The 20,546-nt window shown below is 41.2% G+C and overlaps 1 protein-coding gene across 8 annotated transcripts in view; it reads left to right on the top strand.

Annotated features, from left to right (window-relative positions):
- The window catches only part of dscama (Down syndrome cell adhesion molecule a), a 703,869-nt gene that overhangs the window by 673,298 nt on the left and 10,025 nt on the right, over positions 1-20,546 (top strand). For 7 of the 8 annotated variants that reach the window (XM_077504132.1, XM_077504134.1, XM_077504137.1 and 4 more), the window contains 4 exons: positions 9,645-9,821; positions 9,899-9,929; positions 10,002-10,117; positions 10,221-10,379. In XM_077504132.1, the coding sequence (XP_077360258.1) occupies positions 9,645-9,821; positions 9,899-9,929; positions 10,002-10,117; positions 10,221-10,379 (483 nt within the window). The remainder of the gene's footprint in view (positions 1-9,644; positions 9,822-9,898; positions 9,930-10,001; positions 10,118-10,220; positions 10,380-20,546) is intronic. The other variant, XM_077504133.1, reaches the window with a different exon arrangement.

Consider the following 20,546-nt stretch of genomic DNA (forward strand, 5'->3'; position numbering starts at 1 on the left):
TTCTTATTTTCAATTGCTATAGAGCCATTGGGTCTTGCTATTAGGGATAATAATAAAATCGCAGGAGTTAAATTTGGCACAGCAGAGCATAAAATTTCTCTATACTGTGACGATGTTTTGATTTATGTGACTGACTTGGCCAGTTCAGTCCCTCCACTCCTCCAGTGCTTACAAGAGTATCGTGACGCTTCCGGTTACAAGATAAATATGAGTAAGAGTGAAGTTCTTCCTTTAAACATACATGACATTGATGTTAGATCACTTGTACATCCACTGAAACTTTGTCCAAATGGGTTTAAATACTTAGGAGTGAATATAAGAACAGATAGGGCCCAATTACACAGGGATCACTACATGGCGGTGGATGGACTTGCCTTTGTCTTTAATAGGCAGAGTGAATGTTGTCAAGAGGAATATGTTGCCTAAATTTATGTATTTATTCCATTGCAATCCACTGACTGTACCTAAGGGGTTTTTCAGCAAGCTCAACAGGGTAATCAGCTCTTTTTTATGGTGCAATAAAACTCCTCGTGTTAGGATGAGTACTCTTCAAGCCCCTTATGTCAGGGGAGGCCTCAACTTACCGAACTTTAGACATTATTATTTGGCTTCACAGTTCCGTCCTTTGTGGTTGTGGCTGCACCTGGGGATAGCGATTCAAGATGGCTGGATATTGAGCAGGTGGCATTGGGTCGTACTCCCTTGAGCACTGTGCCGTTTTTGGGCTCGAGGAAAAACCTCTTCTCTATTACTAAGAACCCTATCATATTGTGTACGTTTGAGGCATGGCTGGAGGCACATAAACTACTTGGTATAGACACCTCCTTAATGAGAAAGACCCCTTTGTGGCTTAACCCTAACATTCCTCCACCCATTGTGGATGGCACACTAAAGAAATGGATGACTAATGGCATCAAGACTGTGGAAGACCTGTACTGCAGTAATGTTTTCTCTGATTTTCAACAACTTTCGGACAAATTCAAACTGCAAACTCACGAACTTTTTAAATATTTTCAAATTAGGGATTGTGTTCGGAAGAACTCAACACTGTATCCCTCTATTCCAAATCAATCACTTTTGGAAGATTATCTGTTTAGCATGACAGTCACCTCTACCAAAGGATTAACTTCCTCTGTATATAATATACTGAATAGTAATCTGCCTATTTATAATAAGCTGTTGTCTAAACGCAAGTGGGAGACAGATTTAGGATGCGTTTATGAGGACACGGAATGGCAAAATTTGTTGAGTCAATCTCAGACAGTTTTAATTTCCACAAAACACAGGTTAATGCAACTTAATATTTTCCATAGGACGTATTTTACCCCTTTGAGGCTCCATAAGATTAATAGGAATATTTCAGCGATGTGTCAGAGGTGTAAGGTGATAGAAGGTAACCTGTTACACATGTTGTTATGGGAATGTTCATGTTTGAGAGATTACTGGTTTTATATTGTGTCTACAGTATCAAAGCTCATTGATTTTGACATGCCTGATGATCCTAGAATTTGGTTGTTGGGTGACGTTAATTTGCTTAATGTCACCTTTCATAAAAAATACCTGTTGTTGCTTGCCAGCACTGCTGGAAAAAAAGATAATACTTGGAAATTGGAAATCTGAAAAGTCACCTTCACAGAGTCACTGGCTGAATGAACTCTCTTCCTATTATACACCTGAAAAGATTTTATATAGTGTGAAAAGAAAGCCTGTGATCTTTGATAAAATCTGGGGAAAATTTCTTGATGTTTTGCCATTATTATCTCCTCTCGGGTGATGTGCCCTTTTCTTTGTCAACCTGATGGTGTTATGGTACAGGAAAGTCTGACTGTGTTTGCGGCAACGTGGTATACCATTCTCGGCTTTTTTTTTTTTTTTTTTTTTCATGTTTTCTCTTTTTTTTTTTTTTTTTTTTTGCCCTTTCCACAGTTATTGGAAGAAAAAAAAACAGAGATGGTTGATTGTTTTGAATTGATGTATGTATATCGTTGGATGTTAAATAAATCTTCATAAAAAAAAAATTCTTCCATGATCCCCGCCAGTGGGGAAATTATGGTAGAGCGTCAATATCTGCGGCAGATTGTTACAAAAGCAAATGAATAAAAAGAAGTTCCGCCCTTCTTTTCATGTATCCTTCCGCCGATGGCCTCATTCCCAGTACAAAATAAATCCCCAAAGATATCAATGTGAAAATAAATCAATTTGTTGATAGGAAATCCTCCCACACAGAAAGAGAAAAAGATCAAATATTCTCTCACTTCCAGTGTTAATTTAATTAATTTTATGACTACAAATGCTTGTTACGGTTCAGGATGAAAAATTCATATATTAGCATTATCATTGTATAAGCCGCAGGGTTGAAAGCATGAGAAAAAAGTCGTGGCTTATAGTCTGGCAATTACGGTAATCTGTTCTAGTTGGCAGACATGTCCCTCTAGCAGGGACAGCCTCTCTGTGGGAAGGATACAGTTGGTGCACGAAGCAGTACTTTTGTTGCATGAAGCCATACTCGCGTATAGTGTAGTCAGTCGGAGTGGAGGCAGTTCACAAGCCGAGCAGCTTGAAGGCCCCTCACCGATGTCCGAGCAGCGGTACAGTCACAGATGGTAAAAATCAACGAGTGTCAGTTTACGTAAGTTAAAAGTAGTCTCAAAAGTGAAAATGTGGGTAGCGGTGGAGATTTAGGGGAAAGAAAAAAAAGTTTGTCTCTCGAGCAAAACACCGCGTAGTGTAGCGTCTTGAACCGGAAGCGGAACCCAACCAATGTCACTCAGGAATGAACAACCCTTGGAACAGTTTGAATCAGCCAAGAAATGTGAAAATTAGAGGGAAACCCCACAAGATTTTAAATTTGGGCTTTTATTTTGAAATTTTGAAAAATAATATGAGTAGATATGAGCTGAACAATTTCAAGTTGGAAGGTTTTGAATCCATGAAAAAATGGAAATAAGAGGTAAACACCTCCAAATTTGAATGTTTGGCTTTTATTTTCAAATTTTGAAAAAAAATTAAAATAATATGTGAATGAGCTGAACCATTTAACACCTTTCCCCCCAAGCAGGGGCCAAATGATCTCATTACCTAACAAACCCAGAGAGGGGCCTTTTGGCCCTGCACATTTGTATTGATTTAATCGTTCACGTATTAGCATCCACCTATCATTTGCGAATGCATACCAAGGAGGGTGCGGTTGGCCCTTCCCTCTTTGAATACCAGATGAGGCCATTTGTCCCTGCACTTTTGAACGAGTTGTTGTCCGATCACTTAGCCACCTATCATATGTAAATGCAGCCACTACACAGCCATTATGCTGGAATGTGCCCCATTTGTCCCACACACCAATATTCAACTGAATCTGAGGCCAAATGGACCACCAATATTCAACTGAAAATATTCAACTGAATCTGAGGCCAAATGGACCACCAATATTCAACTGAATCTATTCAACTGAATCTGAGGCCAAATGGACCCAGATGTCCCTTTGTTTCTTGTTGAGAACAGGCAAAGTTGAAAATTTGGTTGAGTAACTAGAATGAACCAGTTGTATTCTCGCAGTCAAACTGCAAGAAATATACAATTTTAGTGTCTGGAAAATTTGATGCTTGTCATTAATTCCTGCTAACTTGTTTGTTGAAAATAAGACATTCTCCTTACTGTTTGTGTGTCCTTTGTATGCAAACATTTGCTATAACATAAAATGTATGTATGTGTGGCTTGTAGAAAATGTAGGACTGAATCTGTATAAAAAAAAAAAAAAGCATTTGCAACATGTCCATTCACACCCTTATCAGATCCTCAGGATCATCCCCTGAATAAAGGTGCAAATTAGGCAGGCCAAATGGACCCAGATGTCCCAGATTGTTCTTGTGGTACATTGAAAACAACAGTGCATCACCTCCCCCGAACTGGGACTGACAGGTTTGCTCCTCATCTCCAATGTTTGGAGGTCCTTTGTGGCTGCATTTACATATGATAGGTGGCTAACTGATCGGACAACAACTCGTTCAAAAGTGCAGGGACAAATGACCTCATCTGGTATTCAAAGAGGGAAGGGTCAACCACACTCTCCTTGGTCTGCATTCGCGAATGATGGATGCTAACACATGAACGATTAAATTAATACAAATGTGCAGGGCCAAATGGCCCCAGTCCGGTACATGAAAGGGGGGTGGGGGGGGGGGGGGTGTGGGGGGAACATAATGGGAAATTAAGTGTTAAAGTTGGATAAGTTGGTTATTTATGTTTTATCTCAATTTTGGCCTTTTATTTTGAAATTTAGAGGGGGGAAACTTGCAAGAGGAATAAGCTCAAGGGTTTAAAGTTGGAACGATATTAATTTGTCATGAAATGTGAAATACAGGCAAACCTAAATTTATTTTTGGGTTTTTGTTTCGCAATTTTGAAAAACAATTTGCAATAGGAATGAACTGAGCAAAATGGAAGGATTCAAATTGATGAAAAATCTGGAAATTTGAGGTTAATGCCCAAAAATGTGAATATTTGTTTTCCACTGACCTACTTAAATTCTCATATTTGTTCAATGAAATTTGATCAATTAATTAAATTCATTAATATATTCTAATACTGAGCATTTGTCTGAGCTGCACAGATTCCATTTTATATGCATTCTAGATTATTTTTATTCTAGAGCTGTCACTAACGACTTTTTTTTTTTCTAAGAGAGAGCTCAGAATTGTTCATGCGGTAGTCTTACCTATTCAACCGTCTTATCATCATTGCTCTTTTTATTATTTTTTTTTTTTACGTGTATGTGTGTGTGCGCGTATGTGCGCGTGTGCACGTAAGTGTGTGCGTGCGCGTGCGTGCTTATACGTATAAATTTATACTCATTAATTCACCTAAAACCTAATAAAAATCTCATTACCCTTTACCTTAAACAGATACTTCAGCGTCTCGCCAGAGTCGTGAGGTTCAAACGGTCAGTAGACCAGAGAAAAGGTCAGAAAAGATAAAAAGAAAAGAAAGATAAATCAAAGTGAAATCCAGCACCAACCAAACACTTCCTGCCTTCCCCATGGTTACAAAATCAAAGTCTTACGCCAACCCCAGGAGCCTCTGAATTCCAACAAATTAAAGAGATCTCAAGATGAGGCAGAGTGAGATCCACAGAAACAAGTACATCCAGTCCATCAAAGCGAAATCCAGCACCAACCAAAACCAGAGTCTTACGCCAACCCCAGAAACCTCTAAATTCCAACAAATTAAGGAGATCTCAAGTGACCAGAGGAAAAACTAAAGAGAGGAAGGAGGGAAGGATAGATAAAGCAAGGTGAGATCCACAGACACCAGCACCCACTGATTCAACGAGCAGTGGGAGGGAGAGGCGAATTCTGTTTGAATTTCAGTAGATGCTGGTGTGATGGATCTGGCATGCATAAGGACCGCCACCAAAGAAAGGAGCCGTTAACTGCGGCCCAGCAAAGCGAGCACCACCCCCACGCCACCCGGGCAGATACCGGTCGGCGAGCCAACCCAGACACCCGGAACACCCCCGCCCCGGCCCACACCCCCGAGCCAACGCCGCAGAACGAGGCCCAGCGGGCCCCCACAGGGCCCCACCGGTCCCCAATACCCCCCGACCCACCCAAACCCGCCACCTACCACGACCCAGCCCCCGCCACCCCCTGGCCCTCAAACCCCCGGACACCCCCCGACCCCCAACACCCCCCCCAAAACAAACAAGCCAGCCCCCCAACCACCAACCCCCAACCCAGCCAGCCCCCCCCCCGGACCCCGCATCCCGTGACCCCCCCGCCCTCGGAAACCGGCACCAGGCAGCAGCGCAAGAGAGGGAAGACGTGCCCACCCCACCTCCAGCCGTGTGGAAGGACGGCACAGCGCCGGGAGGGGGGAAGCAGAGGAGGAAGCACCGGGGGAGGGGCGGTACACCAGAACACCGAGCCCGGTGGGAAGAGGACCCGGTCGTCGTGCCAGCGTACTAGTGACACCTAACCCTGTTAGGGCTGACTGGCGAGCTCTACCCTAATGCTACGTTCTCACCAAATCCGAAAAGGCGAACTGGAACGCTTCATTCGCGAGCGTCTCACCGCGTGTTTTTGGAACAGTTGCTGCTCATTCGCGCTTTCGTGCTCACCAGAGGCGTGTCCCTTGGTGAACAAGGAAGTGGAGTACTTTAGCGAGTCAACAAAAAGTGAGCACCGCCAACTACTTTCACGTCTTTCCTGGGACTAAACAGCCGTGGCACTATTTTCTCCTTTTTTGAGGTACGTGATAAGCACTTTCACTTTTTTACTGACAATCGGGCGACCGGCATTTGAGCTAAAAATAGCTTTGGCGTTAATAATAAACACTGCTTTGAAGAGTTGAAGGGCAAGGGTGGAAACACCGTCTTCACCCTTCAACTCCCCTCCAATTTTAATGCAATTCATGTCCAAGGGGAGGGGTGAGTTGGGACGGGGAGCCATCAGGGGGGATAGACTGCAGTGCCTGGCAGTGCTGTGGTCCCCCCATCTGTGTCCCTGCCCCACCACTTTGTCCCTCCATTTCCTTTTTTAATGCACCACACATATACATATTCATTTTTTTTGGGATGCGGGTGTATCGGAGTAGGGGAAATTTTTTCCCTCTGCTCCGACTCACCTGCTCCCAATTTTAATTCACCACACGCACACACTTGTATATACACTGGGTGGGGCCACATTCACGGTGTAAGGGTAGAGCTCGCCAGTCGGCGAGCTGGCGGACTCAGTAACAGGGTTAGGTGTCACTAGTACGGTGGCGTGACGACCGGGGCCTCTTCCCACCGGGCTCGGTGTTCTGGTGTTCCGCCACTCCCCCTGTGCTTCCTCCTCTGCCGCCCCCCTCCCGCCGCTGTTCCTTTCACACGGCTGGAGGTGGGGTAGGCACGTCTTCCCTCTCTGCGCTGCTGCCCGGTGCCGGTTTCCGGGGGTGGGTGGGGGGTCTCGCGGGGGGCGGGGTTCGTGGGGGGGTTGACGGTGGTTGGGTGGGGTGGCGGCTTGTTTGGGGGGTGGGGTGTGGAGGTATGGGTGGGTGGGGGGTTGGGTGTTGGGGGTCGGGGTGTGTTCGAGGGTTTTGGGGCCTGGGTCGTGGCGGGTTTGGGTGGGGTGCGGGGGGTCGTGGGGGCTGGGGAGCGGTGGGGCGCTGTGGGGACCCGCCGGGCCTCGTTCTGCGGCCTTGGGCTTGGGGGTGTGGGGCTGGGGTGTTCCGGGCGTCTGGGCCGACCGGTGTCCACTCGGGTGGCTTGGTGCTGCCGCGGCCTGGGGTTGGGGGGGGGGGGGGGGGGGGGGGGTGCTCGCATTGCTGGGCCGCGGTTGACGGCTTCTTTCTTTGGTGGCGGTCCTTATGCATGCCAGATTCATCGCACCAGCATCTACTGAAACTCAAACAGAATTCGCCTCTCCCTCCGACAGCCCCTTGAATCAGTGGGTGCTGGTGTCTGTGGATCTCACTTTGCTTTATCTATCCTTCCCTCCTTCCTCTCTTTAGTTTTTTCTCTGGTCACTTGAGATCTCAATTTATTGGAAGTTTGAGGTTTCTGGGGTTGGCATAAGACTCTGGTTTTGTAACCACGCAGGAGGGGTTTGGTTGGTGCTGGATTTCACTTTGATAGATTGGATGTACTGGCTTCTATGGATCTCACTCTGCCTCATCGATCCTTCCCCTCTTTAGTTTTTCCTCTGGTCTCTTGAGATCTCGATAAATTGTTAGAATTTAGAGGCTTCCGGGGTTGGCGTAAGACTTTGATTTCGTAACCATGGGGAAGGCAGGAAGTGTTTGGTCGGTGCTGGATTTCACTTTGATCTTTCTTTTCTCTTTATTTTTTCTGACATTTTCTCTGGTCTCCTGACCATTTGAACCTCACGACTCTGGCGAGACTCTGAAGTACCTGGTTAAGGTGAAGGGTAATGGGATTTTTATAAGGTTTTAGGTGAATTAATGAGTATAAATTTATACGTATTTGCACGCACGCGCACACACGCACGCAAACGCACGCACGCAAACGCATGCACGCAAACGCACGCACACATACACAAAAAAAAAACAAACAAACAAAACAAAAAGAGCAATGATGATAAGACGTTGAATCGGTAAGACTACCGAATGAACAATTCTGAGCTCTTAGAAAAGAAAATAATAATAATAATAATAATAATAAACTGCTGCTAACTCGGTAGAGTTCAAAAGCAAGTAAACAGACTTACCAGCACTTTCTTGATCATCATTCTGTCACGGCTGGTCGTGTTGTTGCGCTCGGGGTGACAATAGAGAGGACGCTGTGTGTGACGTGGCCCGTACTCGAAGCCGATTGGCTACCGCGAGGCGAAACGCGAAAAATGTTCAATTTTTTGAACTTCGACGAATATGCGAATGTGCGGATTTTCGCTGCTGCGCACCGCGTCCTCCGCGCTGCCCCACGCGCTTTCGTTCCGTTGCACGCGAACTCCATTGACTACAATGCAAACGCACCGCCGAATCGCCGTCCCTCGCTTTTGGTGAGAACGCAGCATTACACCGTGAATGTGGCCCCACCCAATGTATATACAAGTGTGTGCGTGTGGTGCATTAAAATTGGGAGCATGTGAGATGGAGCAGAGGGAAAAACAATTCCCCTACTCCGATCCACCCGCATCCCAAAAAAAATTAATGTGTATGTGTGTGGTGCATTAAAAAAGGAAATAGAGGGAAAAAGTGGTGGGGCAGGGACACAGATGGGGGACCACAGCGCTGCCAGGCACTGCAGTCTATCCCCCCTGATGGCTCCCAACCCCAACTCACCCCTCCCCCTGGATGTGAAGTGCATTAAAATTGGAGGGGAGTTTTTGGAGGGGACTTTTTTTTTTTTTTAAAGTCGACCTTCCCTCTCATATTTTTAATGACTAATTGACTTTTTATTATTATTATTTATTTATTTATTTTAGTTTTGAGGCTGCAAATGTTCAACGTGTGTTGAATTGAGTGGATAATTTGGATATAAATACCCATTGTTCCTTATATTTCCTGTGCAATAATAGTCTTCCATTTACAGTCTAGACTGCGCACATGCACGCACCCCCACACACGCAGACCCACACACACGCACACACACAGTGTTCGTCAACTTCCTTCAATGTAACTTCCAGTCACCATACAGTGCAGTGCATTGCGTTCTAAATAGCAATATTATCACACTAATAATAATAATAATAATAATAACTAAACTTACCTTGCTCTGGTTTCTTCAAGCACTGCATATGCATGTTTCCCCTAAAATGCTGCATCATTGATGATGTACAGCTATGGTACGCTATTGTTGTTTTGCACAATTTGCAAATAACTATTTGTCCTCTCAATCTTCTTGAAATGGTCCCAAACTCTGGACATTCTTTGTCTTTTGTTAGGGGAGTGCCAGGAGTCATTTTTTAACTCTGTCCTCCTCAATGTACGGTAGTTCGCAACACACACTGCGTGTCGGCATAAAAGGCCCGTGTGAAACATGAACCGTGGCGGCGCAAACGGCGGAGCATCGACTTAAATTTTTCCAGTTGACCTATTTTTAAAGTCGGCCTAGTCGACTTGGTCGACTTTTTTTCCCAGCCCTATTTTATTCTATTTCATCCAGTGAGATTTCTGTGTAGCAATGTCATAAAACAATGACTCCTTGGCAGGCACCATTGCCCCACTGATGAAGGCCCCCAATCTGAGTGAGGAGACCTCTGGAGGTGGCGAAGGTTTCAAGATGATGGTGACCATTTCCTGTGTGTTGGTGGCAATTGTTGTAATCTTCATTGGCCTGCTGGTACTGAGGAGGAGAAGGCGTGAACAGAGGTTAAAGAGACTGCGAGGTGAGATGCGTCTTGTGTGACGCTTTTCTCATCTTCACGCAGAACATTAAATATTGTATCCTCATTTTGTTTTCTAGATGCAAAAAGTTTGGCTGAGATGTTAATGAGGTAAGAGTTTTTCCTTAGTATATTTATGCTTAATGAAGGGCTTGTTATAAAGGAATTACTTATGCTTCCCAGTAAAAACACACGTCCAGCAGAACCAGTCAACAAACAACAGCAAACTCTCCGAATGCACATTGACATCCCCAGAGCTCAGCTTCTAATTGAGGAGAGAGACACTATGGAGACTGTTGGTAAGCACATCATAAACATACCACTGCTCAAACACATTTCAGGATAATCGATTCCGTGAACGATGACTGCATTTCTGAGTTTGCCTTTGTTACTGCAATGCAGATGACAGGTCCACCGTGTTACTAACTGATAACGACTTTGGAGAAACACAGAAACAGAAGTCATCCACAGTCACCCACACTGTCCACTACCAGTCTCTCTCCCAGGCCACCGGTCCTCTGGTAGATGTGTCTGATGCCAGACCAGGAACCAGTAAGTCCAGTACGGACCCCCTTTTTTACTTCATAAAATATGCAATTTCCCTAGATTTGTGTCAGAGGCTATTCTTATTTTTAGGGTGACATTTACGATCTGCCTCTGCACTGCAGATAAAAAATAGCCTTTTGCTAATTCTGGCAGATTTAGTGAAATGATTATTAATATGTACTGTCCCTGATACTAATAAACCGTAATAATGTAATGTTGGAGTTATTCTATAGTATAATTTACCTTATAACCTTTTAGAAATTGTGTTGCCACGTGTGTCTTTAATAGGAGTTGCATTATATCAGCACTATATGTGACCAGCTCCGACAAAAGGGTCCTCATGCCAAAAAAATCAACATTGAGAAATTGATATATTCAAATTCTGCACTTAATTGCCTTTAAAACAGCGGCATCAAACATACGGCCCGCGGGCCGGATCAGACCCGCAAAGGGGTTTTACTCGGCCCGCGAGATGATTTTGAAAAGTAAAAAAGAATTTGTAATGTCAGACCAATTAATCAGCTGGCCACAATCAAAACATATAAATTTATAATTTCACAAGCAGTCCTCAGATGAGCAAGGCAACTTGTACGGGGAGTCGTCCGGGATGTCATTATTTTACACACAACTTAAAGTTAGTTACGATTTGTTTATTTTTTTTATTTTTAAATCATAGACCGACATACACATGTTAAATACGACACAAATTATTTACTGGTAACACAATAGATATGACAAGGATTAACATCCTTATAACATCATTAACTATTTTGCTCCCGAAAACGTATAAATACGTTCTATTTTAAATATTAACAGTGTTCCAAAGCCTTTTTTTTTCGTTTTGTTTTTTTTAATGATAGAGCATACAGAAGGCTTTGATGCAGCTTCAGAACTTAAGAGAAAAGTTGAAGCAATGGTAGTTATTACAAAAACGGCCAGCAGGTGGCAGCAGAGTATAAGAGATCAACCACAGCCATGTTGCAATAAACTGTTTCCCTCACAGTTTTAAACAGATTTGTGAATCATGATAAAACCTAGCTATATTCTAATGCTAATTGCTGCAAAACGGAAACAGATAGAAACATACTTTTTTTTTCGAATGAAAGGAGAGACTAATCTTTCTGTTGGTAGGTTCCATGTTTTTATAACAATAGAACACAATATTCTGTCAGCCTTGCAAAAATCAGTCAAAATACAGGAAAAGAGCGGGAGCATAGGGGGTTGCTTGAGTGAAAATGGTGAAAGTGTTGCCACGTTACATTTGCATTCATGTTATTTTTTTTTAAACGGTATGATTACAGTTTAGTTCTGTAATTTAGGGTTAGCCCACAAATAGCGAAAATCTGTGTATAATTGACGGCAAAAGTTATATACTGTACCATTATTTTACCGATCCGGCCCACTTGGTAATATATTTTCCTCCATATGGCCCCTGAGCTAATATGAGTTTGACACCCCTGCTTTAAAATGATATAGGGCTGCACGATATTGGAAAAAACTGACATTACGATTTTTTGGGGGTCTGCGATATATATTGCGATATTAAAAATGGACGAATTTTCACCAGATGACTTGAATAGCAGTTTGGGAAGAATTTGTTTAACTTACCATGACAGCATTGTATTCATATAAATGGACTTCTTTTTATATAGCGCTCTGGTGCCCGAATCGCTTTACAATGGGTTTTTTTTTTGGGGGGGGGGTTCCCCAAACTTTTTTTATTTGGTTTTTAGCAGAAATTGCACAGCCATACATATCTATAAGAACATAAAATAAAAGAAAAACTGTACAACTCTCTATAAAACAACACAAAACAGCCTCCAATCACATTAAAATATCAACATAAAGCCTTTTCAAACAGAAATCAATTTTGTACCCACACAGTCAAATGTGTATAGTAAGAAAAATAACACAATATACACATATATAAATAAAATTACACACAGAAAAGGACCTCCAGAAGAAAAGGGGCGGGGAAGTAAATAAAATAATCTAGTCTTGCACAGAAGGAAAGTCTATTTGTCTAGCCAGTTGTTGTAGCGGTTGCCAAGTTTTTGTAAATTTATCAGAGGAGCCCCGAAGTACCATCCTAATTTTCTCAAGTTTTAAAAAATAAAGGACATCCCTAAGCCAGTGAATAAAAACAGGTGGTCGGGGTAATTTCCATTTAAGTAAAATCAACCTCCTTGCTATAATAGTAATAAAAGAAATGATTTTTTTCTGGGAAGAAGATAGAGGAATTGGACCTGAAAAAACCCCAAATAGAGCACTTAGGGGATTAGGGAAAATCCTTCTACCAACCACCTTTGATATTATGACAAACACTTCAGTCCAAAAACTATTGAGCTGAGGGCACAACCAAAACATATGTACAAGATTTGCAGGTGATTGTTGGCACCTGTCACAGGCAGTTGAAATTGTACTATAGATTTTAGAGAGACGAGCTTTGGTGAAATAAACACAATGCACAATCTTACATTGGATAAACGAATGTCTTGCACATATGGATGACTTGTGAACCCGTGTTAAAATATGTGACCAAAGCTCATCAGGAATAACTTCTCCTATATTTTCCTCCCAGAGGTTCTTAATCGAGTTTAAAGAGCCTGAGCGGATCAAATACTATATGGTTATACAGGATTGAAATAGAACCTTTCAATCTGGTAATGGGCAAAAACAAACTATCGATTACAGAATCTTTGGGCAACTGAGGAAAAGTAGGAAAGTTACTGTGAACACAACTGCAAACCTGAAGATACCTGAAAAAATGTTGTGATGGAAGACCAAACATGGCTGAAAGTTGTTCAAAGGAGGCAAAAACATTGTCAATAAATAAGTCCTTAAAAGTCTGAATACCAAGGTTTACCCAAACCACAAAAGCTTTGTCTATGAGAGAGGGGGCACTGCAAAAACACATCTGCTTAATATGAGATAAAATACACTTGTTCTTAGTGTACATTTACTAGAAACAAGTGAAATTATCTGCAAGTGCAGTAAGATAATTGTACTTACTTAGATTTCTTGAAATAAGAAAAATGTGTAGCTCTATATTAATCTTAAAATGAGCTTAAAACACTTATTCTAAGCAACAAATCAAGGAAATTAAATTTTAAAATAAACTGTATGCACTTATTCCAAGAAACAAAACAAGCAATTAAATCTTAAAATAAGCCATAAACACTTAAACATTTTTAATTGCATTTGGTTTGACTCAGCATGGGATCGAACCCACAACCTACCACTAGACCACAAAGCTGTTAGATTATTCACTGGAAAGAGGGACAATGAGCTCAGTAAGTATGACCAGGAAATCAATAAAATGCAACAGTATGTTGTAGGGTTGTTTTATCTTATTGTGCATAAAAATTAACCAATTTTAAGATTTACAAACTAAGTGAGAAATGAGACAAATAATCTTAAAACAAGATTAATAATCTTGGAAATTCTGCTCTTGCAAAGTATATAATTCTCAAAACAAGACAAAGAAGACTATGGCTTGATATAAGCATTTAAGTCTCGGTTAGATATCTGATTTTTTTTTTTTTTTTTTTTTTTTTTTTTTTTTTTTTTTTTTTTTTTAGTGAACATAAACTCTTAGAGCATCTTAGCTTATTATGCGTGAAAATTAACTAATTTTAGGATTTACAAACTAAGTAAGAAATAAAAGACAAATAATCTTAAAATAAGATTAATAATCTTAGAAATTCTGCTCTTGTATAGTAAATAATTCTCATAACAAGAGCAATAAGACTTTATGGCTTTATATAAGTGTTTAAGTCTAGGTTAGATAGCTTAAATTTGCAGTGGGGAAACATATGATTTACCGCAATAGGAGCATATGGAGACAAAGTTTGTAGACCAAAGTAGCGGCGAAATTGGGACCAGATTTTTAGTGAAGTTTTAATTACTTTATTCTTTGTGTAAACAGCTAGTGAAGATTGGATTGGTGAATATAACAGAGCCATGAGTGAGACAGGATTTGCGTTCTGCGGCCTTGGGCTCGGGGGTGTGGGCCGGGGCTGGGGCGGGGGTGTTCCGGGTGTCTGGGTCGGCTCGCCGACCTGTGTCCGCTCGGGTGGCTTGGGGGTGGCCTTGGTGCTGCCGCGGCCTGGGGATTCCGGGGGGGGGTGCTCGCTTTGCTGGACCGCGGTTGACGGCTTCTTTCTTTGGTGGTGGTCCTTATGCATGCCAGATCCGTCGCACCAGCATCTACTGAAACTCAACAGAAGTACCCTCTCCCTCCCACAGCCCCTTGAATCAGTTGGTGCTGGTGTCTGTGGTTCTCACTTTGCTTTATCTATCCTTCCCTCCTTCCTCTCTTTAGTTTTTCCTCTGGTCACTTGAGATCTTAATTTATTAGAAGTATGAGGTTTCTGGGGTTGGCATAAGACTCCGGTTTCGTAACCACGCAGGAGGGGTCTTGTTGGTGCTGGACTTCACTTTGATGGATTGGATGTACTGGCTTCTATTGATCTCACTCTGCCTTATCGATCCTTCCCTCCTTCCTCTCTTTAGTTTTTCCTCTGGGCTCTTGAGATCTCGCTAAATTTGCTGGAATTTAGAGGCTTCCGGGGTTGGCGTAAGACTTTGATTTTGTAATCATGGGGAAGGCAGGAAGTGTTTGGTCGGTGCTGGATGTCACTTTGATTTACCTTTCTTTTCTCTTTATTTCTTTTTTTTTCTGACCTTTTCTCTGGTCTCCTGACCATTTAAATCTCACGACTCTGGCAAGATTCTGAAGTACCTGGTTAAGGCGAAGGGTAATGGGATATTTATAAGGTTTTAGGTGAATGAATGAGTATAAATTTATACGTATTTGCACGCACGCAAACGCACGCACACGCACGCACGCAAACGCACGCAAACGCACGCACACATACACACAAAAAAAAAAAAAAAAAAAAAAGAGCAATGATGACAAGACGTTGAATCGGTAAGACTACCGAATGAACAATTCTGAGCTCTTCTAGAAAAAAAAAAAAAAAAAAAAAAAAAAAAAAAAAAAGAGACAGGATTTGCCGAGTTTGCCTCCATAGCTAGCCAAACAGGAGGGGGGGAAATGCCACTTTGGAGCCAAGACATGAAAACTCTAATATTAGATGCCCAATAGTAATATCTAAAATTAGGTAAGGCCCGATTTACGTCTTTGTAAATGTTGTCTTGATAATCTAGGAACCTTTCCCTCCCAAAGAAAGTCTGAAATAAGAGAGTCTAAGCGGCTGAAGAAGGAATGGGTCAAGAAAATTGGAAGATATTGAAAAAGATACAGAAATCGGGGAAGAACATTCATCTTCACACAGTTAATGCAAGCCACTAAAGACAGCTTAAGTAGGGACCAACGCTTAAAATCCTCTTTAATTTTCAAAAACAAGGGAGAGATGTTTACCTTTAAATCCTCCAGATCATGTGTAACTTTGATCCCAAGATATGTAAAACTATGGCCAGCTACTTTAAAAGGAAAGCTAGACAAAGAAAGAGCGTTAGCAGCTACATTAATAGGAAACAAATCGCTTTTACCCAAATTCAGCTTATAACCTGACAACCGGCCAAAATTTGAAAGCAACTGCAAGATAGCAGGGATAGAAGTTTCAAATCTGAGGCAAATAAAAGTAAATCATTGGTGTAAAGTGACACCTTCGCTTCCAGACCATAGCGCTGTATGCCTGCAATAGTTGGACTTGTGCGAAGCGCAATGGCGAGCGGCTCAATCGCCAGTGCAAATAAAAGAGGGCTCAGTGGACATCCCTGTCTTGTTGACCGAAAGAGGCTAAAGTACCCTGATCTCATATCGTTAGTCCTAACGGAGACCTGTGGATTAGAATAGAGCAATTTAATCCAAGACAAGTAAGTGTCGCCAAAACCAAATGTTTTAACTGTATAAAACAGATATGACCATTCTACCCGGTCAAAAGCCTTTTCAGCATCGAGAGAAATTTAGGCTTCTTGAGTGCTATCGTAAGACTTATTGTAAATAATATTAAAGAGACGCCTAATATTAGAGAACGAATGTCTATTTCGAACAAACCCAGTCTGATCTGAATGAATTGCAGTGGGCAGAACAGGCTCAAGACGAAGAGCTAGCACTTTAGATAATATCTTAAAATCTACATTTAAAAGGCTGATAGGACGATAAGAGGAGCAAGAAAGCGGGTCCTTGTCCCTTTTCAAGAGAAGGGAAATAGTGGCCTGATTAAGAGTCTGGGGCGAAATTCTGAGAGCAAAAGCCTCATTATACATGTCTAAGAGTAACGGTGCAAGGTTTTCCCTAAATGATTTATAATATTCTGAGGGGTACCCATCTGGGCCAGGGCACTTGCCTCCCTGAAGAGACTGCATGGCTGTATTAAGTTCCGACAGGGAAATAGGGTTTCCCAGGTTAGCGGCAGTCTCCTGATCAAAAATAGGTACATCCAAATTAGCGAAAAAATCGAGGTCAGCATCCACCGGTTTTAAATTCAGACGAGTACAGAGACCTATAACATTTCTCGAAGGTAAAGTTAATCTGAGATGGATCCGTTGTCACACCGGTATCTGTCAGAACCTGGGAAATTTGTCTTGAAGCAGACATTTGACGAATTTGGTGCGGCAATAACTTTCTAGCTTTATCACCGTATTCAAAAAACTGTGCCCCCGACTGCAACAAGAGTTCCGCAGTGCGATTGTTCATAAGCACATCGAATTCGGATTGTAGTAATAGGCGCTCTTTGTATACATTTGGGGAAGCAGAGACTGCATACATACTATTAAGTTGTGAAATTTGTTGTCGAAGATTGAACAACTTTTCATTTCTTAATTTATTTTCATAGTGAACGTCAGAAATTATCTCAACTCGAATGAAGGCCTTTAGTGTTTCCCAAAGAAGTGAAGCAGAAATGCCTGGTGTTTTATTAATAGAATCGCTTTACAATGTTAAACACGCATTGCATTTGGTCTCCGTTGTAATGAATGGGGGTAATTTTTTCAAATCAAGTTTTTGTCTTTAGGAATGTGGCAAGTACAAAAAAAATAAAATTTGCACTGTACTCAAGTCGTGCTTGTAAGTGTGGATGGTTGTTCGTCTCTCTGTGCCCTGCGATTGGCTGGCAACCAGTCCAGGGTGTCCCCCGCCTACTGCCCAGAGCCAGCTGAGATAGGCGCCAGCACCCCCCACGACCCTTGTGAGGAATAAGAGGTCAAGAAAATGGATGGATGGATGGATGGATGTACTCAAGTCTCCATGGCACGAGTAATCAATAGGGAAAAAGAAAAAGTCATTTTCTCATATAATGTTTTATTACAATGCAAAAACTACATATTATCTTACCACGAATATTTGTCTTATTTCAAATTATATTATTGTAAAAAGCATTATAATAGTCACTTTTTAGGTGATAAGTCTGATCTTAAATGTAATGAGATTTGTTTGAACCATAAATGAGACATTTTAACTATTATTATCATTATTAATTATTATTATTATTATTATTATTATTATTATTATTAGTAGTAGTAGTAGTAGTAGTAGTAGCAGCATTAGCAGCCTGCTTCACTCGTTTAAAGCAGCTGCCTTCACCATGTTTGCAGTATTGTCTGTCTCATGGCATTTCATACCGCCTGTCGAGCGTGTGGAACTTTTTTTTTTTTAACCCCTCTTTACGTACGGTGTGGAATGGTAGCATGTAGGCTATTTCGCCAGGTGAAAAGTTATTCCATCCGTGATTTGTCGGTGCTGTTTGGACCTCTTATCATAAGGCGTTATGCTGTTGTATTACCTCATGTTGCGGCAACAACGGCAACTGTCGGCAGAGGATTTTTTTTGGTCTGTATCTTCTTCTTCTTTTTATAGCCGAAATACTTCCATATTACGGATTTTGACTTTCTTTTGGCAACTGAATCCACTGCTGCTTTTTCCGGCCTCGCCTCTATGGAGAGAAATTTGTGTCTTTATTTTCAATCAAACAAAAAAGGAATTTGCAATCAAAAAAAAATTTCAATCAAACAAAAAGGGGATTTGCAATCAAAAAAAAATTTCAATCAAACAAAAAGGGGATTTGCAACCTCAAATAAATTTTAATAAAAAAAAAAGGGTTTTCATATAAAATAAATATTTGCAAACAAAAAAAAACATTTCAAACATGGATTTGTATTTTAATAAAATCTTTTGCAAACATTTTTTTCGTTTTGTTTGCGAATCTGTTTTTTGATTGAAACCTGTTTTTTGGTTGCGAATCTTTTTCTGTGTTGTGTGGGCGGGGTCCTCCGTTCAACCGATGATAGAAGCCTTGTCATTGGTCAGCTTGGAAACCGCTGCGACAACTTTCATTGGTCAGATAGGAATGGGGGTGTGACAATGTTCGTCTGACTATTTCCTGGTTCATTTTGTCCAGTCGCCGCCAGCATCAAGGTAAATATACCCCCCCCCTCACTTCTAGTTTTCCGTTTTGTTTTTGGTTAGTCTAGTCATGAATCGTGATGTTTTGTTGGCACGAGAAACGGCCCAAATAAACGGCCTGCTGAGATAGCTGTTATTATGCTTATTCCTGATTATTTTATTACATTACATCATTACATTAATAAAATGCTAATTATTAATCACTTATGAGAAGTTCTGGTCATTGAAATAAGTAGCCTCTGCTACATTTATTATGTCTTGGGTGTTTGAAATACAGAGGAAGTGACTGAGATTACGTAATATAAATACATTTAGTTCCTGTGATTGTTTCATTGTAGTTTTCCTGTTTCAATAATGTTCAAAACATGTGTCAAACATAACTTTGTCAGAATTTTCTTTTTACATGTTTGGTACTTAATTCAAGCACACTTTTCTTTACTTTTTAGATGCAGAAGATGAAGTTGGTGGTTGGTCACCTCTCTTCATGAGGTGATGCTGTGGATAACTGAGCAGGGCCACAAGCACCTGCTTATGTCAGACAGAGAGCAATTTAAAATATCAATAAACTTTGACCACAATTGTGAGGTACAAATGCCAGGTCACACATTATGTTACCCCCTGCACAAACACCATTACATTTCCAACTGCTCATATGAGTGATTACCATTCCTTTAAATCACATCTACTGACTGCTATCACCTTTGATGCCAGATTTGACACAGTGTAATTGAAAGGGCAAAAAAATAAAATAAATCACATCCATTTCATTTTTTTGAGTAATTACTGGCTGTTCCTACCAAAATGTTTGTTTTAAGTTTAACAGTTCATTTTCTGAGCTTTCTTGATTTCTTGTTGGCAGGCCAATCATTTCTTGAGAAAAATGTCTGTATAAAATCTATAAAATGCTGAATAATTGACTGGTTGTTAGTTCATATGCATGCTTTTTTTTATGAAATAAAAGTCAAACTGTTTTACACAGGAATTTATTTTCATTTTTTACATAAATTTAAATGACCCTTTGGGCCGCGAGACACTAGCACTAGAAGCAACATTGAGAGTCTGCAAATAAATGACACGACCAAAACTCAAGGACTCCTTGTTTGGATTGATTTGCCGTAAAGCAACAAGTCTTTCCTCAGGTAAACGACAGTGGATGTCAGGTATAACGATCCCGTGTTCACCGTGATGGTCCAAGGGTAGTGTCTCTTCAGCTTGCTGGATCTGTAATATCAAATACATTTATGAAAGCTACAGTAACTCCAAGAACTTTTACTCATATAAAGTTTTTTCCTCTGGTTATGTACGCTTTTACCAGCAATAAAACTGCCTTGGCCTGCTCCTCTTACAGTAAACATGCATCTCGCTATGTCTACATTTTCTACCCCTTGGTCTGCTCGCACTCTAAAATAAAAAATCTAGTCAGTGTAATTGCAAAAGTACACCTACAACTCAGATTCCCCTTCTGTTTCAATCTGACTCATACAGTAAACAACCAGGACCAATAAATAATAATCACAGAATTATCACGAATTTAATCTCTACTTCAAACATCCAAAATTAAGGGGAAGCAGCTAGTGTAAATAAATTCGATTCCCAGTCCTGCTTGTATGTAAAGCGAATGCAAAGGTTTCTTTCGGAGTTAAAAAAAAACAAAACAAAAACCTTCATGCTAACCGCTATCCCAATGAGTCGTATATTTGTGTTTTGACTGCCAACAACATAGCTTCATGACTGACTCATGTATCGGACCATCAGTTACCTAGCTAGCTAACATGGCTAAGCAATGCTGAGTGAGTGATTACGTTAATTGT

Source organism: Festucalex cinctus, chromosome 18 (genome assembly GCF_051991245.1).
Source record: "Festucalex cinctus isolate MCC-2025b chromosome 18, RoL_Fcin_1.0, whole genome shotgun sequence".
NCBI classification, from domain to species: Eukaryota; Metazoa; Chordata; class Actinopteri; order Syngnathiformes; family Syngnathidae; genus Festucalex; species Festucalex cinctus.